This window comes from Euprymna scolopes, chromosome 29, assembly GCF_053919585.1.
Source record: "Euprymna scolopes isolate OS-2025 chromosome 29, ASM5391958v1, whole genome shotgun sequence".
In the NCBI taxonomy this organism is placed as follows: Eukaryota; Metazoa; Mollusca; class Cephalopoda; order Sepiida; family Sepiolidae; genus Euprymna; species Euprymna scolopes.
The window spans coordinates 69,755,114-69,781,441 of record NC_136510.1 but is presented as its reverse complement, the minus strand read 5'-3'; the positions used below and the strand labels follow the sequence as shown (position 1 = coordinate 69,781,441).

The window sequence follows — 26,328 nt, the reverse complement described above, 5'->3', positions numbered from 1 at the left end:
CCTCACTAGTCATCATTAGACCTCTGCATGGCACTTGCTCGACTTAGTGTTTACCAATTATTTTATTTCCGTCCTCTTCAGGAGGTTACACATAAGGTCAAGTGTTGGTTTCATTGGAATGTTTCCGTGAAACAAACTACAGGGTAGAAATATAAAATTTTGTTCCCTAAAGAAAACAACACTACAGCTTTATTTTAAAACTTTTATTGAAAAAAATCAATTCAGGTTACTTGATTATGTAGTAGAAATGACATTTATTCAATGTAGCCGCCTTCAGCCTTAATCACTGCCTCAGTATAGGTCTGCAACTTTTTCAGAAGTGCCGGCGGGAGCTCGGCAAATACCCGACTAATGGCAGCAATTAGGCTGGCTTTGGTGTTGTGGGACGTCATGTTGGTGATGTTCTCAACATATGACCAAACGAAGGAGTCCAGTGGATTCAGGTTGGGGGTTAGGGTTAGGCCAGTGAGAGAAGGGTACAAAGTCATAGCACTCCCTTTGAAGCCAAAGTTGGGTCTCTTTGGATTTGTGAGCCGGTGCCGAGTCTTGCTGCGATACCTAGGGTTTGCCAGCGGCCATCTGATTGCACGAGGGGATCACTACACTCTTCAGCACATCCAGATACACTTTGGTGTTGACTTTCAAGCCGACTTTGAAGATGTGAGGTGGTATGATGTAGCCCTCACTTGACAACACAGCAAAGACTATTTGTTAGAGACAATTTTACGTGGTTTATTCGTTTACAGATTACCCGAAAATCTATAAATATCGTCAAATTAAGGTGAATGGGAAAGGCGGTGAGAAACAACCAATTTAACTTTTTTTTAACATTGAACATTACATTTATTTATGCTATATAAAGAATATGGCTATATTAAAGATGTTAACTCAGGACTAAGTTGAAGAGATTAGTTCCCAAATATTTACGTTATTTTTTTCCTTATGCTGAAACCAAATATACAGAAGTTTATTGAATGAAATAAAACTTATTTTTACCAGCAATTTCATTTCACATGTGCGCAGCACATTTCTTTTAATTCTGTAATTTTTTTCAGAACAAATCCTAATAAAAATGACGTGATTATTTGGAAGCTAAACTCTTCAATCCATAATAAATACTAGCCTGGGTGCCTGGCGTTGCCCGGGTGTTTGTAGGTGTGTGTTGAGGGAAAAAAAAAGTTTCAGTAGACAAGCAAGCTTGAACTTGTGACGCGAAGGCAGAAAAGAAAGTGGAGGTGTGTATAAGGGTGTTGGTTGAGCAAAAAAAAAAAAAAAAAAAAAAGAGGGAAATTGTGAGCGCCCCCCCCCCCAAAAAAAAATCATAGGAGTACTAAGCAGGCTCGAATCTGTAACGCGCCAAAGAAAAAAGAAGTGAAAAAAAAACAAAAAACAAAGTCTTATCGATGCGCCTACCGCGGGTGTGATGTCATGGACGGTCGAAATAATGTGTTTTATGCGACGTCGTTGACGCAAGGTTTGAATGACTTACAAAAATGTCAGCAAAAAAAAACTCCGACCCTCCTTGCAGAAACCTGCCCAGTTGAGGGTGAAGGAATTAATGTTTTTGGCCAATTTTTCGATATTTATCACCAAAGGGTCGAACTTCAAAATGATACCGATCTCGTGAAAATCCGTCGCTTCTGTCGAAAGTTTTAAGTAGTCATACAAGCATATATACATATATACATTTAATCAGACAGGTGAAATTTATATAATAGATGAAATGCATTGCATCAGCTTAAAACATCACCAATCTTCACAAGCGCACAAAAAATAACGATAATGACGTGTAAAATACATAAATGTTTATATATTTACCCCCCCCCCACACGCACACACATATATGTGTTGTTTTTATTAGGCATCTAAATTGTGAACTATGGCTTTGTGCCCCTGGTCATCAACTATACTAGAATGCTGACATGATCAATAAGATGATGAAAAAGAATTACTGCAGATGTGTTTGGCGCAGTTCTGTTGAGTAGTTTTAGAGTCTATAAGTGATCAACAAAAAGTGCTCAATTATGATATAGATTACAATTATTTGAACTTACTAATACACACATTATTTACTATGCTGATATAAATATTAAGAACAATTGATCCAACCTGTACTTGTTTATGCTAGCGTATTCTAGTGATTTGCATTTTATTCAATATCAGCAAGTTATTCAGCATTGCTCAGGGCATGGGTAGCAAACGAACAGACTTTTAAAAGTGTGTGATGTTTCTTTAAAAATCTTCTCACTTTTCCTTTATTTTTTCCATTCCTCTCACTACCTCTTCATCTGAATATCCTTTTGTTCTATCTTTGTTTCTGTCCGTCTGTCTGTCTGCCTGTTGTCTGTCTGTCTGTCTCTCTCTCTCTATTTCTCTCTCTCTCTCTCTGGGGTAACTGGTTCAATATAACTGAAAAAAACAAGCAAGAAACAAAAATCCGACTAACTTTTTGACCTAACTTCAGTGTTGTTTTACAAACAATTACCATAAAAAATGAATTTTTAATTTCGTTCTTGGTAAACCTAAGGGAATGAATATTACAATATCTGGTTTTTCTTTTTATCTTAACCAAATTGGAATCACACTAAATCTGAAGATGTAAGATTTGTAAATGTATGTTGTGTAGTTTCTGACTTTTAACCAGACATATACGCATACACAGATACAATTATGACTTTCTTTACATGACAAACTAGCAGAACTGGCCGGTGTCACCCTGGTCCATGAAACACTCAAAATAGAAGTTAAATAGTGTGTACATCTTTATATTAAAACTTCTATATCCGTCCCTCTCTCTCTCTATCTATCCCTCTATCTCTTTCTCTTCCCCATCTTCCATTAACCTCTCTTTTCCCCAGCCCATTCCTCTCTCTTGTTTTAATGTGTTGATGATGAACAACAACAACAACAACAACAACAACAACAACAACAACAACAACAACAAGCGGGACCTGTGGAAATTCCACAGGGGACTTTTTCATATGTAATATATATATATAATGATGTTGGCATTCTGTAGATGTTCAGTGCAAATGGAGATGTTCTGATAAAATTGTAGCTTTTTTGTTAAAACTGTAAAAGTATTTATCTAAGCTAACATGAACGCCTGGTAAAGCCTGGGCATAAAGTACGCTTAAATATGATATTTTAATTCTTGCAGATTTTGTATATATTATTATAGAGTTAATGTTCTATCGATTTTTATATGTTATAAAGTTGCGATTTCATGACTTGGGGGCATTATCTTAAATCAAAACCAAAGTAAAAAATTAAGAAAAATATATATATATATATATATATATATATATATATATATATATATATATATATATATATATAACTTGAATTCCTTCAGCCATAATCGAAACTGAAACCAAAACGTAAGAATTCTTGGTAAAATTATTTATGACAAGAAATAGAAGAACATAACAATTAAATGACCCGAATGTAAGCGTGACACACAAAAGAACACACACGCTATATTATTAATATATAGATGAAAATGATAATAATAATAATAATGATAATAATAATAATAACAATATAATTTTAATTGTGATTTTGTAATCTTATATTTATTGCTCCTGGACAAAAAAAGTAGAACAACGTACTGCCATTCTTGATTCCAGATAATTTCATTACTTTATTCTACCCGCTTTCACAATAATATGAATAAGAATGGTATTGATAAGGAAAATAGTCCAAAAAGATTTAAATATAATACTATAATTTACATTTATTGCACCCCCCCTCCCCAAGTAAAACAAATTTCTAGTGTGCTTGCAAAGGAACGAGGTTAGGAATGTTTTGGAACGACAACAGTTAATAACCATCATTGACTGACCCTGGATGAGAAAAGAAATTGTTCCATGTCCTTCACCTAACATGATTATAGCTTCATTGATCTTTCAGCGTCTGGGTTCATTTTCACAAGTTTCGGCTTCCTTTCAGCCTCCATTAGGGCCAAGAAGAATCATATCAGATGTGTGAGTATGTGTGAGAAAATGGTAATGCCTGTGGATGGAGGGGTGTCTGAGAGAGAGAGAGAGAGAGAGAGAGAGAGAGAGAGAGAGAGAGAGAGAGAGAGGAAGCAAGAAACCGATGCCATTTCTTAATTGACCCTAATGGTGAAAGAACCGTTGGTCAAAAAGTAGGTAAACAAACCCTATCATCAAGAAATCACCTATGGCTTGACTCAGGAGCGGAGTAGAGGTGGACGAGTAGATTCTTTGTAAAAAAATAAAAGGTACATAAGTACTTGACTGTCTATCACAAATCTATCGATGTTTTCTTAACGGGGGGGGGGCGGGTCTTAAATAAAATTACAGAAAAAAGATAAAAAAATAAAACAAAAGTAAGGATGTATTTACATGAAATTGTCATCTTATTTTATTTCCTGGCGAGACCCCTGAAAATTCTAGAGTACTTTATCCATCTTAATCCGTCATTAATATTCCCTTTGATATAATAAATATATATATATATTGAACCAATTGCAAGAGATATACAAACAATTGCACTTAAAGGAGCAGTTCGAATCTTAGAAAGATCTCTCGGTTGGAATGTATGAGATAACAGGTGAATGTCTGGAATCACTAGCTGAAACAAAATAAGAAAAATGAAAAAGAAGCGAAAAGAAATAATTTTTTTTTAGTTATCATTTGAATAATTATCTCAATAAAATTTAAATTAAAAATAAGATAAAAAATAATAATGCATTAGTCTTGTATAAGTGAAATGTAGACATACACAAAGTGTCACACAATCTTATTAATATAGAAAATAGAAAAGTAGATGGGAAAAAAGGCTCATGTGAGGGTTATAAATCTTTTCATTTGAGCCGTTATATACAATCTTCAGATACAGAATAATAATTTTTTTTTTCAGATAAACTAAGGTGAAAAACGTAGTATTGTAAATAACATCCTGAACGTAGCTAGTCAGAATCAAATATTGCTGTATCAGATGCGATGCTATTTGGGTCAAAATTCTATAATACGGTTAAATAAATGTTATATATTAGATAAAAACGTCTAATTTTTGTCAAGAAAGACTTGTAGGACATGTTTCGTAGACGTACACATGTGATATAGTAGAAGTAATGAAAACACAATGTAAGTTGAATGCTTCTAAAGATAGGCAGTAAAATTTCCCATTTAATGAGAGCAGACTTTTTTTCTAAGAAAAAATTTTAGGAATAGTTTCATGGGTCATCATCATTTAAAGGTTGTAGTGTCAAATCTCAAACTATCTTCCTCTATCCTCCATCACACCATGTAGGTCTTCATAGATACATTGTGAGTCCTCTGCTACTTGTTTGCTGTAAGTTCTGTGCGGTTTCCCCACTAAACCACATCCCTTTTTTTTGATATTCACAAAAGAACATTGCTGAAGATTTCATCTTTAACTCTCTAACAATAACTAGCAAATCTGATTCTTCTCTGTTTCTCATCAGGAAGGTGTCTGTAGAATTGCTTTCGTGTGGGGTGTTGCCTCTAAGAGATGTTAAGATCAAATCTTTGCATTCTGGTGTACACACTGTCAAGAAAAGCTATTTCCTTGTATTTTCATGAATAGAAATTCAAGTGAAAATTCTTTAAACCAAATAAAGGAGAATGAGAGAGTCCCCTTTCCAAGAAGTCATATAAAAGGTGGCTAAGTGGTTAACTACATTAACTGAAAACTTGGATGTGCCAAGTTCGAATCAAGATCATTCCACAGAAGCATTTTCATCAACCCTACACCTGACCTTGTGCTTAACTTCCTGGAGAGGAGGTAAGTAATGATAAATAAGTAATAATATAATAGTTGGATAGAGATTGGGTCAGCACATTCAGTCAAGATGGTCGGAAAAGCTTCCTTACTAGGTGAGCAAATGCAAAGAAGGTGGTGGGATAATTAGATGAAGGATAAGTTAACTTTCTTAGACTTAGATGTGTTATTGTTGTTAAAGAACTTTAAAGAGAGGATCACACATATACTCATATATATACGACCTTGTCGAACCATTTACCCCCAAATAGGGATTGTGCAGGCTTGACTATTTGCCAAGCTTCCTCCTTTCCAGAGAAGATGCATATAAGAGCGTCACGAACAAAAATTTAATGATCAACAAAACTTTTGAATGAAAATAAAAGTAAAAAAAATGGAGTAAAGCATTTCAATGCTGTGCACTGTCTTTTACTTGATTTTGTATGGAAGCCATTTAATGATTAACTTGTGAATTTGACCGAAGGTCTGAACAAGAAATGAAGAAAAGAGTAAATCTCAAAGATATTGCTAAAGTTTTTTTTTCTAAGACTTTGCAACAAATTTTGTTAAAAGTATTTGCATCAGAATAAAAAGAGATAATTAGTTTTATAACTTGAAATGATTTGTCTGTCTTGATCTCTAGTTATGTAGAGAATAGATTTTATTTTGCTACATATTCTCTTTCTCTCCCTTATATATATATATATATATATATATATATATATATATACTAGCAAAGATACCCCTGCTTCAAAATGCCCTAAAAGTCTTTATTTATGAAAATTAAACTTTTTCATTTAATATATGAAATTTAGTGAAGAGAAATATTCTGTCAATTATAAACTTTTCAAACTTTTGCACAGCCAGTGGATGAATGTGTTTGTATTTACCTTTGATACCATCTGTGGGTCTTCGGTGTATTCTGCAAGAATTTTGGCAGCTTCAATTCGAGAATGCTAAAAAAATAGAAAAAAAAACAAATAAATAAAACAAAACAAAAACTAAAAAAATTATCAAATTGTAAGCTTATTTCATTTGAAAAATTTCCATTGATTTTTGGCGTTTATGGCATTGTGCACTACGCAACAAACATTTGTCAAGCTGTTGCCCTAAGTAATCAAATTTTATCCATCGTTTTAAATCCTCTCATAATATTGTTTCATTAACTTTTATCCTCAAGTGACTTTTAGCCTTGGTAAGTCGTGAATCATTACCATAAGATAAAAAGTTTTTGAATTGTTATATTACCAATAGCTGTGAAAGGATGGTTTCATGCCTTTCCCAATGGTGTTCTAGTAGAAATAAATTTGACTGACATAATTTGAACTTGAACTCCTTCTCCACTTATTTTATGACATAGATTTCTAATTTGATTTCTTGTGTCTGCAAGGTTTTACTGACATAAATAATTATTGACAAAACTAACATATCTTATTACAGAAAATGAACAACAGCAGAACAATAACATAATACAGATAGAAAGAGAGAGAGAGAGAGAGAGAAAGAAAGAAAGAGAGAGACAGTAAACATTTGGCAATTAAAAAACTCAATTTCTTTAAATTAATACTTATTTCTTGTAGTTATCCATTTAACAACCATCCCCTCTTGAGTTGAGGTCAAGTCAACACTACGTAAATAGTAGCATCCCACAAAGAAAGCTGTACCAAAAATGTTTTAGCAAATATTTACCTAAAATTTTAGCCATAGACTTTTTGCACCACAAATAATTTGATAATCTCAAATAATGATTCAAAGTAAAAAAAAAAACAACAAAAAAAAAAAACAGAGAGATAAAAATGATATGTGTTTTATTCTTGAAATCTTGTGGAGTTCTGGGTGAGAGTGGAATGAAGTGGGGAGGGGCAAAAGAACAGGAGGAAGTTGTTAGAACATGCATGAGGATTGAATTGTAAGTAATTTATAAATTAGTTGAGATTTATGAAGACAGGTTAACATGTCAAGAGATAGACTCTTAGCAATCAGCTCTATATGAAAGAACTTACTGTTGATTTTATATGCCTGATCTTTCTATTTGTGCAGTGATAATGTCTTGGATTTAAATTTAAAACGAAAAAGTCAAATATCATTATGAAATTGTGCTTTAAACAAAAACATTCATTTTGAATGTGTCCCTGTCATATCAAAAAATATACTATTGATTTTATATGTTGGGCCTTATGGCTTGTGTGGTAATAAAACTTCTCAGATGTACTTGTAATATTAGATTGACCAGGTGGGCTGTCTCTACCATGCTAGAAAGTTACTTAAACCTGAGCATATCCAGTATTTCTACAAAGACACCATTCGCTCATGCATGGAGTACTGTTGCCGTATTTTGGCTGGCACATCTACTACTAGTCTCTCACTCCAAGACAAGGTTAAAAAAAGTGTTGACAACCTAATAGATCTTGTACTGTCAACTAAACTTCAACCTCTGTCCCATCGATGAAATTTTGCATCCTTCTGTCTGTTTTACAAGCATTCTGATGGAGAGTGCTCTGACAAATTTCTTATTTGGGATGAAAACACAGAAATATGATTATATATATATATATATATATATATATATATATATATATATATATATATATATATATATATATACATATATATATATATATATATATATACATATATAAGTCTATATTCCAAATTTCATAATGTTAGTTATATTTTGTGCTACGAAACAGATACTGTCAAGAATTGTAAGTGTCGATTGAAATAAAGGAATAAATTGTAAGATGATCAATATCGTGAAATTTGGAATATAGACTTTTGCCATTTATTCATTATATGATCTGTAATTACATTGAGCTTCTTAAATAAGGATTGGTATGTATAAAAAGGAAATATATATATATATATATATATATATATATAAAATGGGTTAATAAATTCCAACGAAAGAAAGATGTATATTTAAATAAGGGAGTAGTCACCAACAATATGTATTTTTTAACATTATTTAAAAAAAATACACATTGTTGGTGACTACTCCCTTATCTAAATATATATATATATATATATATATATATATATATATATATATATATATATATATATATATATATATATATTTAAAAGAGTGTAGCCATCAACAATTGTGTTTTTTTTTTAAAGGTTTTCATCATATTTTTATTTTAAAATAAAAATATGATGAAAACCTTTAAAAAAAAACCCACAATTGTTGATGGCTACACTCTTTTAAATATACATTTTTTTCTCTCGTTGGAACTACACAACCATCACTTTAAATATATATATATATATATATATATATATATATATATATATATATATATATATATATATATATAGAGAGAGAGAGAGAGAGAGAGAGAGAGAGATTTATAAAATAGAAACAATATTTTCCTAAAAATGTATAAGGATTAAACAAGATGAGGTTAATATATATTTAACAGTGTTAACAGGTTACATATAATGGTTTAATGAACGAGCCTGTGCTAGTTAATCAGCATACCAGTGTAGGCGAGCAACGAGAGAAAAATACATATGAAAACTAAACAATACTTAAATTGTGCCAACAAAATTCTATTTCCATGTAGATAATAACTAATACAAATTGTTTTATGTTTATAAACCAGGGCTTGCCAAGGGGCATAACTCCAAAGCCCCATAATTAGGAAAGATAGCAAGATCTGAAGTGCTTTTAGTTGAGTTCATGGGTGTATGTACATATATATATATATATATATATATATATATATATATATATATATATATATATATATATATATATATAGAGAGAGAGAGAGAGAGAGAGAAGTGTGTATTTGTGTGTGTGTAAATATTTATATATATAAACACACTACACACACACACAAAATACACGTCCCTGTGTGATACAGGTATAATATACACACAATAATATAACACATACAGACATGCAGACAGACACACACACATATATATACTCACTTATGTGCATGCTACTGTATTATATGTGTAATCACATACACACACACACACACATATATATAATGCAGCTGTATGCACATAAATGATTATATAATTTATGTGTGCCTGTATATTTTATATATGTTCACATTTCTCTGTATATATGTGCATATATTTAATATGTATATGTGTTTGTTTATTTTACATATATTTATGCATAATTTATATGTACATACATTTATGTACTTATATATGCGCATGTTTGCATGTGTATGTATATTTTATCTATACATATATGTGTGTATGTTTTATCTATATATGTAAGAGTGCATATTATAAAAATGTGTGTGCGGCTTACACAAAATAATACCAAAGGAAGAAAAAACATTAAAATATAAAATTAATGTTATATTTATTGCTTACATCCATCCGAAGACAGGTATTCTACTAGTATATATATATATATATATATATATATATATATATATATATATATATATATACTAGCTGGTCACCCGGCGTTATCCGGCCAGTTGTAAAATAAGCTTAACTATGATATTTTAATTTGTGGCATTTACGTATTTATTATTATAGAGCCAAAACTATATTAATTAATATAATGTACCTAATATATAGTAGTGCCTTCACCAGCGTGATCCAATCGTAAAATAAGCTAAAATATGATATTTTAATTCATGCAGATTTCGTATTTATTATTAGATCCAATTTTCTATTGAATATTATATTGTACCCAATATTTAATAATGAAAATCTTGTATGCTCAATCCTTAATCGTTACCATTTGAGCTATCAACAGATGCATCAGAAAACGTTCAAAATTGTGCACGCGAAGAAGTAACAGTTTTAGTAGGCTTACGTTGGCAAGGTCACTTTTTTTCAATTTTTACTTCTTAGTGGCTATTTTTACCAGCTGGAAAGCAAATTGAAATTTTTTATTTGTTTTTTTTTTTTCTGGGGAAATCTTAATGTAAAAGACACAAATATTTAGGAGGTAATTTCTTCAATATATAAATATATATGAAATGTATCGGTTTGTAAACTCGATTTCAACAGCTGTTCAATTTATTTGTTGTTTTGACAAAGATGTCATAATATGTCTATTAATGACGCCATATTTTAATATTAGTAAGCATTCATTTATAAAGGCAAGAACTGGATTCCGGAACATGAGAATATTTGGAGCTCAGCCAATCAGAATGAACGGACTTTGACAAGGGAGCCTTTATAATTTATGAATTGGAAATTGGAAAGATTATGTTAAGTCTATGTATGTAATACCCAGTTACAATCAGTGTAATGACAGAATCTGTGGACCCTTCAGAAGGTCAATACCACCAGCGTCGAAGTGATCGTCATTAGGAACCAGCTGAGGTGGTCAAGCCAGGTTGTTAGGATGTCAAATTCCTGGTTGTCAAAACAACTCTTCTATGGATAGTTAAAGGAAGGAAAGCATACTTGAGGAGGCCAGAACAAGTGGTATAAGGATCTTCTTAAAGCAAACCTGAAGAATGTTACATCAATACATACACATGGGAGATGCAGGTCAAGGAACACTTGGAGGCAGATCAATGCCAAAGGCACAGCTACCTTTGATTCCAACCGATGTGTGGACTTCATGGAAAAGAGAAACAGAAGGAGGAAGAGAGAACACCCTTGAGCCAACCCTCTGAATGGGAATGGAGCTGCCTGCCCTCACTGAGAAAGGCAGTTGAATCCAGGATTGGTCTTGTTGGCCACCTTCGCACACACTAAAACACAGAACACGACCACCATAATCACCATTAAGGATCCACCAAAAGAGAGAGAGAGAGAGAGGTAGGTGAGTTACTCTATTGTATATCTATATTCTGCATAAGCTGAAGTATTTATACTCTACATAAGCTAAAATATTTTGACATTAACTTTTGATTACAAGGCAGAAAGATCCCAGTGTTAACATCAGTATTCTATGGAGTTATTAAAATGCAACTTGTCCACAAGGCTTTTCTCCTAATCAAGAAACAATTCCTTATGAATGTGATTGTGATGTTCCCACAGTCGCCAAAATTGCAGAGGTCATAAAGAAACTGAAAAATAACAAAGCTGCTGGTGCAGATGGTGCTGACACTTATAAGTGACTGGCGTGGGTGCCCGGCGTTGCTTGAGTGTTTGGAGGTGTGTGTTGAGCACAAAAAAAAAGTGGTAGTAGGCAGGCAGGTTTGAACCCGTGAAGCGAAGGCGGAAAAGAAAGTGAAAGAAGACCTGACATCTTACCGCTACGCTATGACGCGACAGGAAGTGAAAAGCATTCAAATTTAGTGATGTCAATCAAAAAGTTGACTTGCAGAAATGGATAGTTAAGTGAATGAGATCACACAAGTGCAGAAATGAACGTCTGGCTTAATTTAAGAATCATGCACTTATAAAATGCAAAACGGCTGTGCGCATTTTTGTACGTCCAAGAAAGGCTTTTTTTGTGGGAGTTCTCGACGAGGTTACTATTTTTGAGAACTTTCCTTATACTGTAGGCCAGTTTCTGCCGTATCTGTTTCCCCACGATGCTGGGGAAAACTAGCTCCTCCCTAGCAGCGTCCCAATGAATAGCAATTGTCTGATATGAAGGGTTTCCCCCCCCACAAAGTTAACTGCCTTTCTTGATGTCCCTGGCAGTATAGGTAGTCGCTGCTGCCTTTGCTTAGATTAGTTTCGCTTTTATACAAAAAAGACAAACAAACACTCAAAAGGACGGGAAGGAGGCAATTTTTTTTAAAACTCGATCAAAATAAAGATAGTGACGACGTCTGTTTTTAAATTGTAGATATTATCATCTAGGAAGTATAAGGAAAGTTCTCAAAAATAGTAACCTCGTCGAGAACTCCCACAAAAAAAGCCTTTCTTGGACGTACAAAAATGCGCACAGCCGTTTTGCATTTTATATATATAGATGACCAGAAATTATGACGAACAAGCTCCACCAAATTTTCTGTTCCATCTGAAACACCAAAAACATTCCCAATGATTGACGTGACTCAATTCTGCTCCCTTTCTTCAAATAAGTCTGCAACAACTGTAATACTCACCAGAGTAGCAAGCGTCTGTGTATTTGTGCATTGTGTGGATGTGCATGCGAACAGTGGTGTGATGGAGGAGGGGTGGACTTGCTGTAGGGAAGTGTTGGGTGGGAAAAGAGAAAAAAAGATGGCACTTGGTGTTTTATAAACTGTGGTCTCGCGAGATCACAAGAAAACCGAGGGCACACATGCAAATGAGACAGGGTGAAAAACTGCATAAAAGCAAGCTTGAGTGAGAGGAAGGAACAGTGTTGTTTACAGTCACGAAGTTATTGTGTTACTATTGCGAGCATTGGTGACGATTGAAGTTGAATTCGATACAACAACTACAGGAGAATTAGCCTAATTGATGTTGCATGAAACATTTTTGCAATTATTGTCCTTAGACATGATGAGCACACTAGGCCTAACCAATGCAGCTTTTCACTGGGGCAGGGATTGTACCGACCAAATTTTCATATTATGTCAAGTGTTGGAGCAACGCTAGTGCTATCAAAAGTCAACCATTGTCTGCTTTATTGATTTTGCAGCTGCATTCGACTACATTGATCATGAATGACTATGAGAGATTATGAGGCATCATGGGTTCCTTACAAAACTGCTCAACCTAATCAAAGCTTACTAGAAACATACCAGAACCAAGATCTACTGTTACAGCAAGGATTCTGATTTTTTTAACATCTGGTCTGGTGTTCATTATGGTTGCATTCTTTCAACAGTTCTTTTCAATGACGCCATTTACTGCATCTTAAAGCAGGGACTAATTAGCATTCCAGGTGTACAAGTTGGACAGGACCTTAAAGTCACTGATCTAGACTTCGCTGAGAATGCTGCAATATTAGGCAAAACATATGCAGATATCCAAACTGCACTTGATGGTATAAGTGGTGCAGGTTCGCAGGTTGGCATGAAAATTAATGCTTTAAAACGAAGATTGTTTCAGTTAACATCCTTCCGCCACATTGAGTTGCTATAACTCTTAATGAGGAAGTAATTGAAGAAGCTGACAACTTCAAATAATTTGATGCCACATTCACAGCCACAGGCAGAGGATGAATGATATCTTAAGCCGACAAAACAGGGCTCGCTCTGCGTTTTGTTGGCTCCATAATTGCCATTTGTCATGAAAAGAAATCCAGCTAGTAACCAAATACGGCATCTACCAAACCTTTTTATTGAGCTTCTTTTGAATAGTGACAGATAATTCTTTCCTATGAACATGCATGAACTTTGGATACATATAGAAGATGTTTTAGATCGTTTGAAATCATCTAAGGCATAAAACATAATAAAATATTCCAAATTATTTTAGAAACGATCGTACGCCAAGTATTTGTTGAATCTTGGAACTGATATAAGTGATATTCTTATTTTATTTACTTCAACCTATATATAAATGTACACAGACTGACAGACACAGACACATACACACACACATATATATATACATATATATATATATATATATATATATATATATATATATATATATATATATATATATATATATATATATATATATAGAGAGAGAGAGAGAGAGAGAGAGAGAGAGAGAGAGAGAGAGAGAGAGAATAAAACAGTAAAATAAATCCGACAGTATGAATTAAAATGGAAAAGTGAAAAACCTAAAACTCAATGTTTCGCACAGATATTGCCTGAACTTATCAAGAGAAAAAAACTAAAAGTCAAATAAAAAGATCCATGCCATATTTAGTTTGTTCTTTTTTTGATAAAGCCCAGGCAATAGCTTTGAAAGCAGTGTGGTAAAAATTTTATCACACTGCTTTCAAAGACATTCACTTCAGATTTTACCATGCAATTTGGATGTAAACTTTTATATCCTTTTCTTTAAGTTCGCTTACTCTATGACTTTTAATGACTCAATCAATTTTTAATTGTGATTTTCCATGTCTCACTGACTTTAGCAAATAAGGTGTAAACCATTATAACTATTTGCTAATATTTTCTCCTCTGAAGAGATGGTAGACATCGAAATCCTATAGGATAAGGAGTTAAAATATTTCTAATGTATTCTTTGGCTTACATAGAATAATAAAAATCTTTGGATCTGAAACTCAAACATATCACATCATAAATTTTTCAATTCATTGAATGACTAAAATTTGATTTATTTACTCTATCTTGTATATCAAGCAATTCTTATTTAGGTGGGATAATGATTATAGAATATTACTGCCAGTAATATCTTGTAAATCTTATAATCACAGGTTATATATATATATATATATATATATATATATATATATATGTGTGTGTGTGTGTGTGTGTAAATTTCCTTAGTAACGTTGCAAGGTTTTTTAATACAGTAATGAAGATTTGTTTATGAAATTAATTTGTTTTCATCTCTATTTCTCTGCCAAAAGTTCCACCACTAACTTTTGAATTAAGGGAAAAAAATAGCATTCAATGAAGTTGTCCAAGACAGAAGATGCACTACAAGATGTGTCAAAACTGACAAAACAAAAAAGCAAGACAAGACAGCTTGTCAAGTGAAGGTTACTCAGGTCAAGCTTAGAAAGAAAATAAATAAACACTTGAGCAATGTCGCTCTCCTCTAAAAGAGGAAGAAATATTTGGATCTGAAATTGAAAAACATATTTTTGCAACCATTGTTATCATGAAACGAAATATATACACATTCTGGGCACAACTATTTAACGGTTTCTGGAGATGACATAGGATATAGATCTATCTATATATTTAAAAAAGTAAAATTGTCTGTGTGTGTACATTTTCCTACTAAAATACTCTGTCAATTTTCAGTCTACAGACTCGAGATTTCACATAACGGGTACTGAGATTCAGGAAAATCTTTTTAATCGATTTTCGGCCAGAAATTTTGCTGTCAAAGCAAAGTTCAACGATTTGACCTTTGAAAACTCTACCAAATCCTCCTCCAATTTTGGGTCTAAACATTTGAAATTTTAGATGTAGGTTACTTGAACATGAATCAGACTTTTTAATTTGATTTGATCCCAAATCAATAAATGTTAAGGGATCAAAATTGGGGTCAAAATTAAAAAAAAAAATTGACCTTTGTGATCTTTATCAAATTACTCAGCCAATTTTTAGTCTAAACATTTGAAATTTTACATAAAGTGTATTCAGACATAGTGTAAGCTTATTAATCGGTTTCTGGTCGAAATTTTGGCTGGCAAGGGGTCAAAGTTCGAAAGATTTGAGCCTTGCGATCTCTAGCAAACTATTAAGCCAATTTTGAGTCTAAACATTTGAAATTTGACATAAAGGGTATTCAGACATGCAGCAAGCTTTTTAATGAGTTTTGGGGCGAAAATCTGGCTGTCAAGAGATCAAAGTTGAAAGAGTTGACCTTTGTAGACTCTATTAAACTCATCCGCCAATTTTGGGCCTAAACACTTGAAATTTTACGTTACCTGGACATGAGTTAAACTTTTTAATATATATATAAATATGCACATAAAGTTATGAATAATACATAGGGCCCGAGCAAAGCCGGGCTGATCTGCTAGTATATAATAAAAATGATAACTTTAAATATTTTTTAGTTTGTGTTTTGATAGAAATATTTAAAATTTGAGGCTTGACTGTTTTATTTGTATTATTTGGATTACTGTTCTCATCTTGAGTTTTATTTTCACAATGTTTTCACCGATATAGTCTTTAATCTTTTTCAAGTGCATCTTGTCAAACTCAGGAATCTTGTATCGAACTCAGAAATCTGCACAAATTTCAATTGGTACCCGTTATTTGATCCACAAGGATAAATGATTTCATTCCGATATCCATGACCGGGTATAAGTTTTAAATAATTTGCAATTTTTGCTGAGAATTGAACCGTCAACATTCAGAAGGATTGTCACTTAGAACTGAATCTATATATTAATAGGATAGCATGTGTGTTATTTATTTTGTGTGTCACGCTTACATCCGAGAGACTTCTATTTCTTGTAATAATTCTTCATAAGTTTTGGTTTCGGTTTCGATTATAGCTGAAGGAACTCAAGTTATGAATATATATATATATATATATATATATATATATATATATATATATATATATATATATATATATATAAGTTTTAGTTTCGGTTTCGATTCAAGCTGATGCACCCAAGTCATATGGATATATTTTTTATTTTTGAAATCGCAACTTTATAATATATAAAAATCGATAGGACATTAACTCTATAATGATATATACGAAATCTGCATAGATTAAAATATGATATTTAAGCATGCTTTACGACCAGGCTACACCGGGCGTCTCTGCTAGCTTAGATAAGTACTTTTGCCGTTTTAACAAAAGAGCGACAATAATATCTCCATTTACGCTAAACATGTACAGAATGCCAACATCAAAATATTACATATGAATAAGTCCTCTGCGAAATTTTCACAGATCCCGCTAGTTTCAATTAATACTTTATCTGTTACGTCACGGATCCAGTTGTCCCAATAATCCAAATAAATCAAATTATCACTGCTGATCTAAAAAACAAAATTCATTGAATGTTTAACCTTTTCTTGGATTTTCTCCTGAGAAATCTTGTATTAGCTAATTAGTAATTACTAGTGTACATCTGTTATAAATAACAAAAAAACGCTTCGCCTGTGTTCGCTATTTAACGAAATGTTACTAAAATATTCATATGAAATCATAGAATTATATCAGTTATGTAATGTTTTTGACATAAATAATTATTTTCATATCTCATAGTCTAAAGAGAAAAAAGAAACACTCACCGTTAACTTTTAATTATAGAATGGGGGATGTTTTTTAAAGACCATTTCAGTCAGTGGGATGAATCTAGTGTGGATAAATTTAACTTGCTATTTGCTTTCTCATTTCTCTTCAACACTTGAAAATGGTTTCATCCAAGAAAAGGTACATATTTTATTCACTAACATTTGTATAACAATTTGGTTGGTGGATGTCACATAATCCCAAAATTAGATTGTGCATTTAAAAAAATTAAAAAATAAAGGAAAATTTTTATTTAATTTTAAACGGAGGGAGAGTGTATCTTATTATTTTGTATTGACTTGTCATCGACCTGAAAAAAATATAAGGAGAAAGAGGGAGAGAAGCTGTAAAGAAGAAGAGAGCAAGCAGACGTTTAAAAGAGAAAGAGAAATTACACTGGTGCACACAGGTGTGAAAGCATGCACGTAAGAAAAATGTAAATAGAGAGATGAGAATCTATACATAGAGGACGAGAAGAGATACATTAGACAGCACGCATGCATAAAGATATGCGCGGTGAATAAAAATTAAAGAAAAAGAAAGAACTGCTAGAGAAGGAGTTGGCACATAACAGGCCAGGGGAGAAAACAGTGAATTTCTGCTGTGTCTCCAAATGAGATGAACGAAAAATACAAAAGAAGAAGAAATAAAAAAAAAAAGAGAGAATAAAAAGAAATAAACGAAAAATTCTTTTGGCCTGTGACAATAATATTGAGGGACGAACAGCCATTTGCTGCTCTGTCCGGATACTGTGTCAGACGAGAAAGATATGAATGAAGAAGCGAAATTTATAAACGCAAATTTTGCTGTAAAATAGATGGAGAAAATGAAAGAAATTGTGAAGAGAACATAAATAACATTGAATAAAAGGAAGCATAACCGATATCAAAGAAAGAACAAACAGTTAAAGGCCCACATTCATAAAAAGAAAAGAACTGTGAGTTTACCCATTTCTTTCTATCATTCTCTCATATGTCAATAGACAGATATTTTGTTTTGTTCTGATTTTTGTTGTTTACTTGATAACATCTCCACTCGACATACATAGACAATTAGTATTATATATTAATTTTTTTTTTGGGGGGGGGAATCCTTCGAGATGAGGCTTCGTAATTTTTGTATTCATTCATGCGGACTGTTATCCTCATCTTAAACATTGTCGTTTCATCATGTTTCGGCCAACTCATCCTATGGCCTTCTTCTAATTCCAAAAAAACAATAAAAATAAAATAATATATAATACCATTCAATACGGATTCAACAATGAAAGACAAGATAAGAACACAAAATTGGATTTACAAGATTATTAAATCCAACTTTGATCGCCCTTCAGTGTTTGTAGCTGAGTGAATAGAAGTGTTGTTTCTACAGTTCCAGGTAAGCACTGTCTGAAGATAGCGGTTTTAATTCTACTCAAAACAGGCCAGATGATTAGTTGGCCTAAACGTGGTGAGACAACAACAACAACTATGGAAGGCAGTAATTGGGGATATAGTTATGAGACTTAGCATTTCTATTCCATCGTAGTTAAACACCTGAAGAAGGACAAGGATAAGTTTGCCGAAGGTGGTGAAACAACAAAAACTATGAAGATGAAGATAACAATATGCAAAATAATGAATACATAGACAATTAGGATTTTTAATTTCCATAAATGTTTTGATCTTGTTTTTATTTTAATTTTATTTTTTTCTTCATTATATTCTGTAAATAATGTTGCTTCGAAATTCTAAAATCTCTGTTTGCTCTGCGTTTCTTCCATTGTGTTTTTTTCGTCTGTCTACTCCACAATTTACCTTTACTTTTTGTGTATTCCCTTTTTATTATAAATTGTTACGAACCGTTCTTCGTTATCCTAACGTCGGATTCGTAACACAGAATAGAAGTATAAATGTTTAAATGAATAAACGTGAAGTTTTTCTTCATTTATCACACCTATATGTTTTTTTTTATTTATCACGCCTATATCACCATTAAAGCAAGTCACTGTTAATTAAATAAATAATACAACACACTGTTTTAAAATATTGTACATATAATACAGAGGAAAGATTCAGAATTATTTTTAAACGGTTTATAATACGTTAATGTTTGGTGTTATTTATAATTTTATTGTGTTATTTTTCCTATACCTCTGCAATAATTCGCGATATTAGCAGTTATTATTTAAAGTAATTTAAAAATGGACAAATTATGAAAACCTTTTTTTAAATACTAGCGGAGGGTACCCGGCGATGCCCGGGTGTCTTGAGGTAAATCAAAACTCCGGGGGGGGGGTGTTAAATAAAAAAAATGTTTTGGTAGGTAAGTATGAGAATTGAACCCGTACCCTTGAGTTGGAAATTAATGTGTGAAAAAAAAAAAAAAAAACCCGCGACATACATACAACATTCCCAGGTTTGAATTTATTTATTAAGCTATAAAAACAGGCGTGCGCAATAAAAGTTAACTCTGCTGCTTCCATTTGACCTAATTAAGAAGGTCAAATAGAAGTCACGCAGTTGTTTACCCAAGTTCGACGGTTTTGTTTTTATCCCACAACAGATGTTGGGGGAGGGGAACCAGCTCATAATTGTCCAGATTGAATAACAATTGTCTGATGTACAACATTGATCAAAGTTGATTACTTCTGGACGTTTTTCCCGGCGCAATGCCGAGAACGTTGTTCGTTGTTAACTTTGAATTAGTTTCGCTTTTTATACGAAAAAGCCTCATCAACATGCAAGAAGCCAAAATGGCAATAATTGTGTAAAAGTCGACGTAAATAAATCTAGATGCGACGCACTTTTCCAAATCGTACATATTATGATATAGGACCCATATAAACAGCTGTAAGCGATAGTAACGAACCCGGGAGCGTGTGCTCGAAAAGCCTTTTGAAGACATACACGAAATGTTCACACACATTTTGCCTTTTATATATATAGATGTTCATTAATTATTAAAAGAGAAAATTTGAATTAAACTAATATGTCTTAGCTCGCTAGAAAAATAAACCGATGAGGCATAAGAGTTCACAGAGAGAGAGAGAGAGAGAGAGAGAGAGAGAGAGAGAGGAAAGTGGTTGCTCTATCTCTCTTGGCTCTTTTAACAACAACAAAAAACAAAATTTAAAGTTGATTTCGCCTCCTCCTTCTTTTTCTTACTTTCCCTTTCTCCACTCCTTTTCTTTAGCAATGACAAATTTTCTTTTTTTACTGTCTTTAAAAGATCCCCACTCACACACACTCCATCGTTCAGGCGAATTGAGTTTATATATATATATATATATATATATATATATATATATATATATATATATATATATATATATATATATGTGTGTGTGTGTGTGTGTGTGTGTGTGTGTGTATTATTTCATGTATCCATGTAAAATGTTATGAGATACAATACTTTATGTATCAATTTTCAGTATCTACCTCAACAGTTCTCACTGCTGTAGTAGAACTAGATAGTAAGTTATGAAAACATATAATATATATGGCAATTAAGCTACAAATTTTTCACATTTCATAACCTGTAACGACTCATCAAGCTTAAATTCATGGAATTCATGTTGCCAGATGTTTTTATATACACACATGTTATTTAGTTGAACTAGCCAAGCAGTCAGATTCATTGTTATTTCCATCCATGAGGTAATGTTTATATTAGTCAATAGCAGGTCTTTTCTCAGTCGTTTACTTCTTCCTGCTCTGCTTTGTTTTGAAGAGGAATGAGCCAGCCGTTTTTTGTGAATGTGTTGAATTAATAGGTGACCTTGTTTTAGCACATGCGTCGTTGGAATATTTTTTTACTTTCATTTTATGTGTTAAATTAGTTTATTTTTTATTTGATAATAATTATTTATTAATTTTTTAAATGTATTGTTATCCTAATGTAAAGTTTATTCTGTATACACAGTTGTTTGCTATTTCTCTTTTTCAGTTTAATAGGTTTCGAAAGATATAATGTTAGAATTTCAAATTTCCTGTTCAGACATATATAGGTTGTATAAATTTGTACATGAACTGGCCTGTCATACTATTTTTCATTAAGTAAGCATCCGTTTTCTTTGGGCACTCAGTAATGACTCACTAGTACTGTTTTTCTTTTGCGATTTTATTATTGAATATGTTTTTATGGTCGTACTATCTGGTTTTAAAATTTAAGGAGATTATACACACATAGTATTTTTTGTCATTTGTGCTTTCTTTGGAAACTATTGTGCTTTAGTGAACACTGCTTCTGGTAGGGCATTTATTTTATAGTGGACAGAGTGGTTCTTAATGTTATTTTTATTGTTGGTATTTTGGCCAAATTTTTTATGCATTTTGTTATTATGTTTATCACCACTACTCCCATTTTGTATTTTGTATTTATGTGCTTTAATTATTATCATTTCTAAGTTTTTGTAGTAACTGCAGGACAGTTTTTCCATAACTTACTATATACACAGGCACATACACCCACCCACACGCACACACATACACACATACATATATAATGCACACATATAAAATAAAGATTACTGACCACTTGCGAAGCACGGGATTTGGTGACCAGATCACAAACTGAAAAACAAGAAGAGCAAACTCGCTCAGGTACCTCAATTCCAAGCTGTGGTAATGCTATCTGAAAAAAGAAATGAAATAAAATTAATATAAAAAAACGGTAATTTTTTTCAATACTTCTCTTCTGAGAAATTTCAATATATTCAAGGCCTTGGGCCAAACGTGGTTTGATAGAATATTAGATGTCCGACAGGAAATAATAACATTGCACCTGTGACTCAGATGAGTAATGATTAACAGGAAATGTGTAAATCATTCTCATTTTTAATTTTTAAAAATTTTATTTTTCATTTTTCTTCCTTTGAAGATTGTAATGCTGAGTATGGGGCAGCCAAACCAGCTGCCAACATTGTTCTGCTTTTTATTGAAACCAACCGAGAGCCCTTTTTAGTATCCTCGTTGTTCCCTTAAGTGCAATTATTGGAGGAATTTGTTGGTAGTTAGATGACAATAAAGATAGCAAAGATTTTGACAGTTGATGATTGTCCCCTCAACGATATGGTCCCTAAAATGTTTGGTTATTGGAGAGTATGTAGAGATAAAAGAGAATTTAATATTATTATTGTTTGGTTTCACAGCATGTCAACCATCACCGGGCCATTTTATGCAAAAATTGGACAGATAATTTGCATTTTAATTTGAAATTGAAGATGTTTTTGGTTATATACAGATTTTAGTGTTCCCAAATTATCCAGCATTTAGCACTAGTCAGGTGCAACTTCAATCGATCGAGCACTTACCCAATGGACTGGACGATACAACATCTATCTTCGACAAATGAAGACTTCAACAAACAAGAAACTGGCAAGTAAGAAAAAATGTATTGTCTAAAAAGAAAAAAATCTTGATGAGTGCTTTGTTATAAGCCGAAAATTAGAAACTTTAAATAAATGAATGTTTATATAAAAATAAAAATATTGCACGTGTCTGATCTTCTAACCGTCATGTTTTGAATATATATATATATATATATATATATATATATATATATATATATATATATATATATATAGTCGCATTGATGAGCTGTGAAACAGCGAAACAGTACTGTATGTGGATGACTATAATGCTCCCTATCTTAGGTTGAGTATTCGGGAAGTGATATACAAATTACCATTAGCATATTAAGCGATGCTCTTTGTGTAAACAAATTGATCTTAGGTACTTTGGACAATGTCAAAACATTGTTAATTAACTGCCCGCATAGCAGCAGCCGTATAGCGCAACGGTTAGAAGCTCTGACTGTCGTTTAGGCGATCGGGTTTCTTGTTGCTTGTCCAGCCGCACTGATGAGCTGTGAAACTGCGAAACAATACTGTGTGTGGATGACTATATATATATATATATATATATATATATATATATATATATATATAGCCTTGCAACAATTACTGACCCTCAACCTCGACTTACAAAACTTTTCATTCCTTATACCGAGTATCAAGCCAAACAAAAGGGAAGCATTTTTACACCAAAATACTTTGTATTCCTCTGTGAGAGCAATAAATACACCAAGATTCAACACCCATGCCTAACCATATGTTGTAACCTTTAACCTGTCTTTCGTCTGTTGTTGATTTTTTTTAGTCCACGTGTGCACAGAAAAACACAACTACTAATAACAACATTATCCAAGCAATCGCAAAAAAAATAAAAGTTTCATATTTTCCTAAAAAAAAAAGAAGTTTTACATATTCTTTTTTTCCCCTCACAAAACACACAACATTAGACTGAGAATATTGGATAGTATTTTTTTACCCCTTTTTCTGCACCACCATGACCGAGGATAAATCTGCTGCTAGTGTTGTGGAGGGCTTAGTTTCTTTCAGGATGCCTGCCTTTAATTCTCGAAAACCACACATATGGTTTTTTCAGATGGAGGCTATTTTTGCAAATAGGAAGGTTACTTCCCCAGTGCAAAGGTATTATTATTTAATTGAGGCATTGCTAGCAGATATTGCCGAGGAAGTAGAGGACATTTTTAGAGCACCTCCTGCTGAAGATCCATATACAGTGCTTAAGCAGGCCATTCTGGAACAGACAAGTGTTTCGGAAACAGCCAGGTTGAAACAACTCCTCAACGAGTTAACCCTTGGCGACCGAAAGCCTTCTCAGCTTCTGAGACAAATGCGAGGTTTGCTCAGTGCACGCACAATGGACGACAATATCTTACAGCAGCTTTGGTTGGAGAAACTGCCTCCACAATTATCCCACACACTGTCCATGTTCGTTGGAGATAAGGATCTGACACAATGGTTATTGCCGACCGTGTCGCCGACAATTACCACCATGTGCCAGCTGTAACCACCGTCACGACCAAACCTGCCACTACAGCCTCCACATCCAATTCCAACCCGGAATCATCAGAAATTGCTGCTTTAACCAAAGCAATTCAAACCCTTCCTATGGACAGACGGTCACGGCCCAACAACAGACAAAATTCAAGAGACAGACGCTCATTACAAAGACGCAGGTCTTCCTTTCGATCTCCCTGGTGTTACTAGCACCGTCGTTTCAGGAACGACGCATGCAAATGCGAGCAACCCTGCACCTACAAGAGACCTGAACATTTAAACAAGTAGACCGGTGGGATTGTGAGACAAATTCCACCCCATCTCTCCAGCTGTGTCGCCTACTATATATTTTCGATACACTCTCTCGTCGAAAGTTCCTCGTGGATACCGGCGCTGCTGTTAGTGTAATTCCTCCTACACGATATAATGATACAACAGCAGACCCATTTTCACTACAAGCTGCGAACAGCAGTTTCATCCGAACCTACGGTATCTCATCCTTCACTGTGGACCTTGGTCTTAGACGTTGTTTTCCATGGATATTCATCATCGCCGATGTGAAAACACCCATTCTTGGAGCTGATTTTCAACTTTCCGTTGATCTAAGAAAACGTTGTTTAGCTGACACAATGACATCTCTTTCCATCCACTGCGGTATGCTTTCCTGTGATACACCAAGCATCCACACAGCAAGCCCATCAAACGCAATTTTTGCAGATCTGTTGAACCAATTTCCTGAGCTCACCCAACCCTTTTCCCACACGGAGAATGTTAAACATCATGTGCAGCATCACATTACAACCTGTGGTGCTCCCGTACATGCCAAGCCTCGACGATTGTGCCCAGCAAAGTTGGCCTTAGCCCGCTCAAGATTCCAACACATGATGTACCTTGGAATAATACGGCCTTCAAGCAGCCCATGGTCATTTCCACTCCACATGGTACCTAAGAAATCGGAAGGAGACTGGAGACCTGTGGAGACTCTCAATGCAGTGACTATTCCAGACATGCATGACTTCTCAGCTTCCTTATCCGGATCAACTGTTTTCTCCCGGATCGATTTAGTCCATGCGTACAATCAGATTCCTGTCATTGAGGAAGACATTCCTAAGACAGCGATATGCACACCATTTGGACTATTCGAGTTCACCTGCCTACCTTTTGGATGAAGTCCCTCGTGGACTGCCCTTCATCTTCGCGTATATTGACGACATCCTCATTGCAAGCTCCTCACAGCAAGAACACTTGACTCACGTCACTGAAGTTTTCCAACGTTCGCAATCCTATGGACTAAAAATAAACGTTGCGAAATGAGAATTCAGTGTCAATTCCTTGGACTTTCTCGAACATCGGATCGACAAATCTTGACTTACACCCTTGCCTTCGAAAGTGCAAGCAGTCCAGGATTTCCCAGTGCCTACTTCCTTGCGTCAATTACATCGTTATGTTGGACTTGTGAACTATTAATGCCGTTTCATTCCAAACTGCTCACATCACTTGTCCAAGCTCACGGATTCTCTTCGCATGCAGAAAAAGACCGCCTCTCTCTCAGATGAAACTCTCTCATCCTTCTATGCATCCAAGACCGCACTGGTGAACTACACTAAACTTTCCTACATCAACCCTGACCCGGCAGTTAAGCTCTTTCTTTCAACAGATGCTTCTGATGTAGCTGTTGGGGCTGTTCTCAATCAGATAGTTAAGGGTGAAATGCAACCTTTGTCTTTCTTTTCCGCCAAGCTAAGTACGACCCAACAAAAGTACAGCGTTTTTGGTTGAGAACTGCTCACCATGTACTTAGCAGTAAAACATTTCCACTACATGTTGGAAGGGAGACAATTCACGATTTTCACTGACTACAAACCACTGGTTGCTGCTCTTATGTCATCTATTTCTGGGAAACATACATCACGTGAATTACGACAGATGGACTATGTCACACAATATTCTGCTGATATATAGTATTTACCTAGTAAAACGAATATTGTGGCAGA

At 33.7% G+C, this 26,328-nt stretch overlaps 1 protein-coding gene across 1 annotated transcript in view; it reads right to left on the bottom strand.

Annotated features, from left to right (window-relative positions):
- Positions 1 to 26,328, bottom strand: part of LOC145252695 (uncharacterized) — a 130,601-nt gene that overhangs the window by 42,827 nt on the left and 61,446 nt on the right. Inside the window, exons 3-4 of the mRNA XM_080112515.1 lie at positions 22,003 to 22,101; positions 6,642 to 6,707 (exon numbers count right to left, since the gene is read on the bottom strand). Coding sequence (XP_079968641.1) covers positions 6,642 to 6,707; positions 22,003 to 22,101 — 165 coding nt within the window. The remainder of the gene's footprint in view (positions 1 to 6,641; positions 6,708 to 22,002; positions 22,102 to 26,328) is intronic.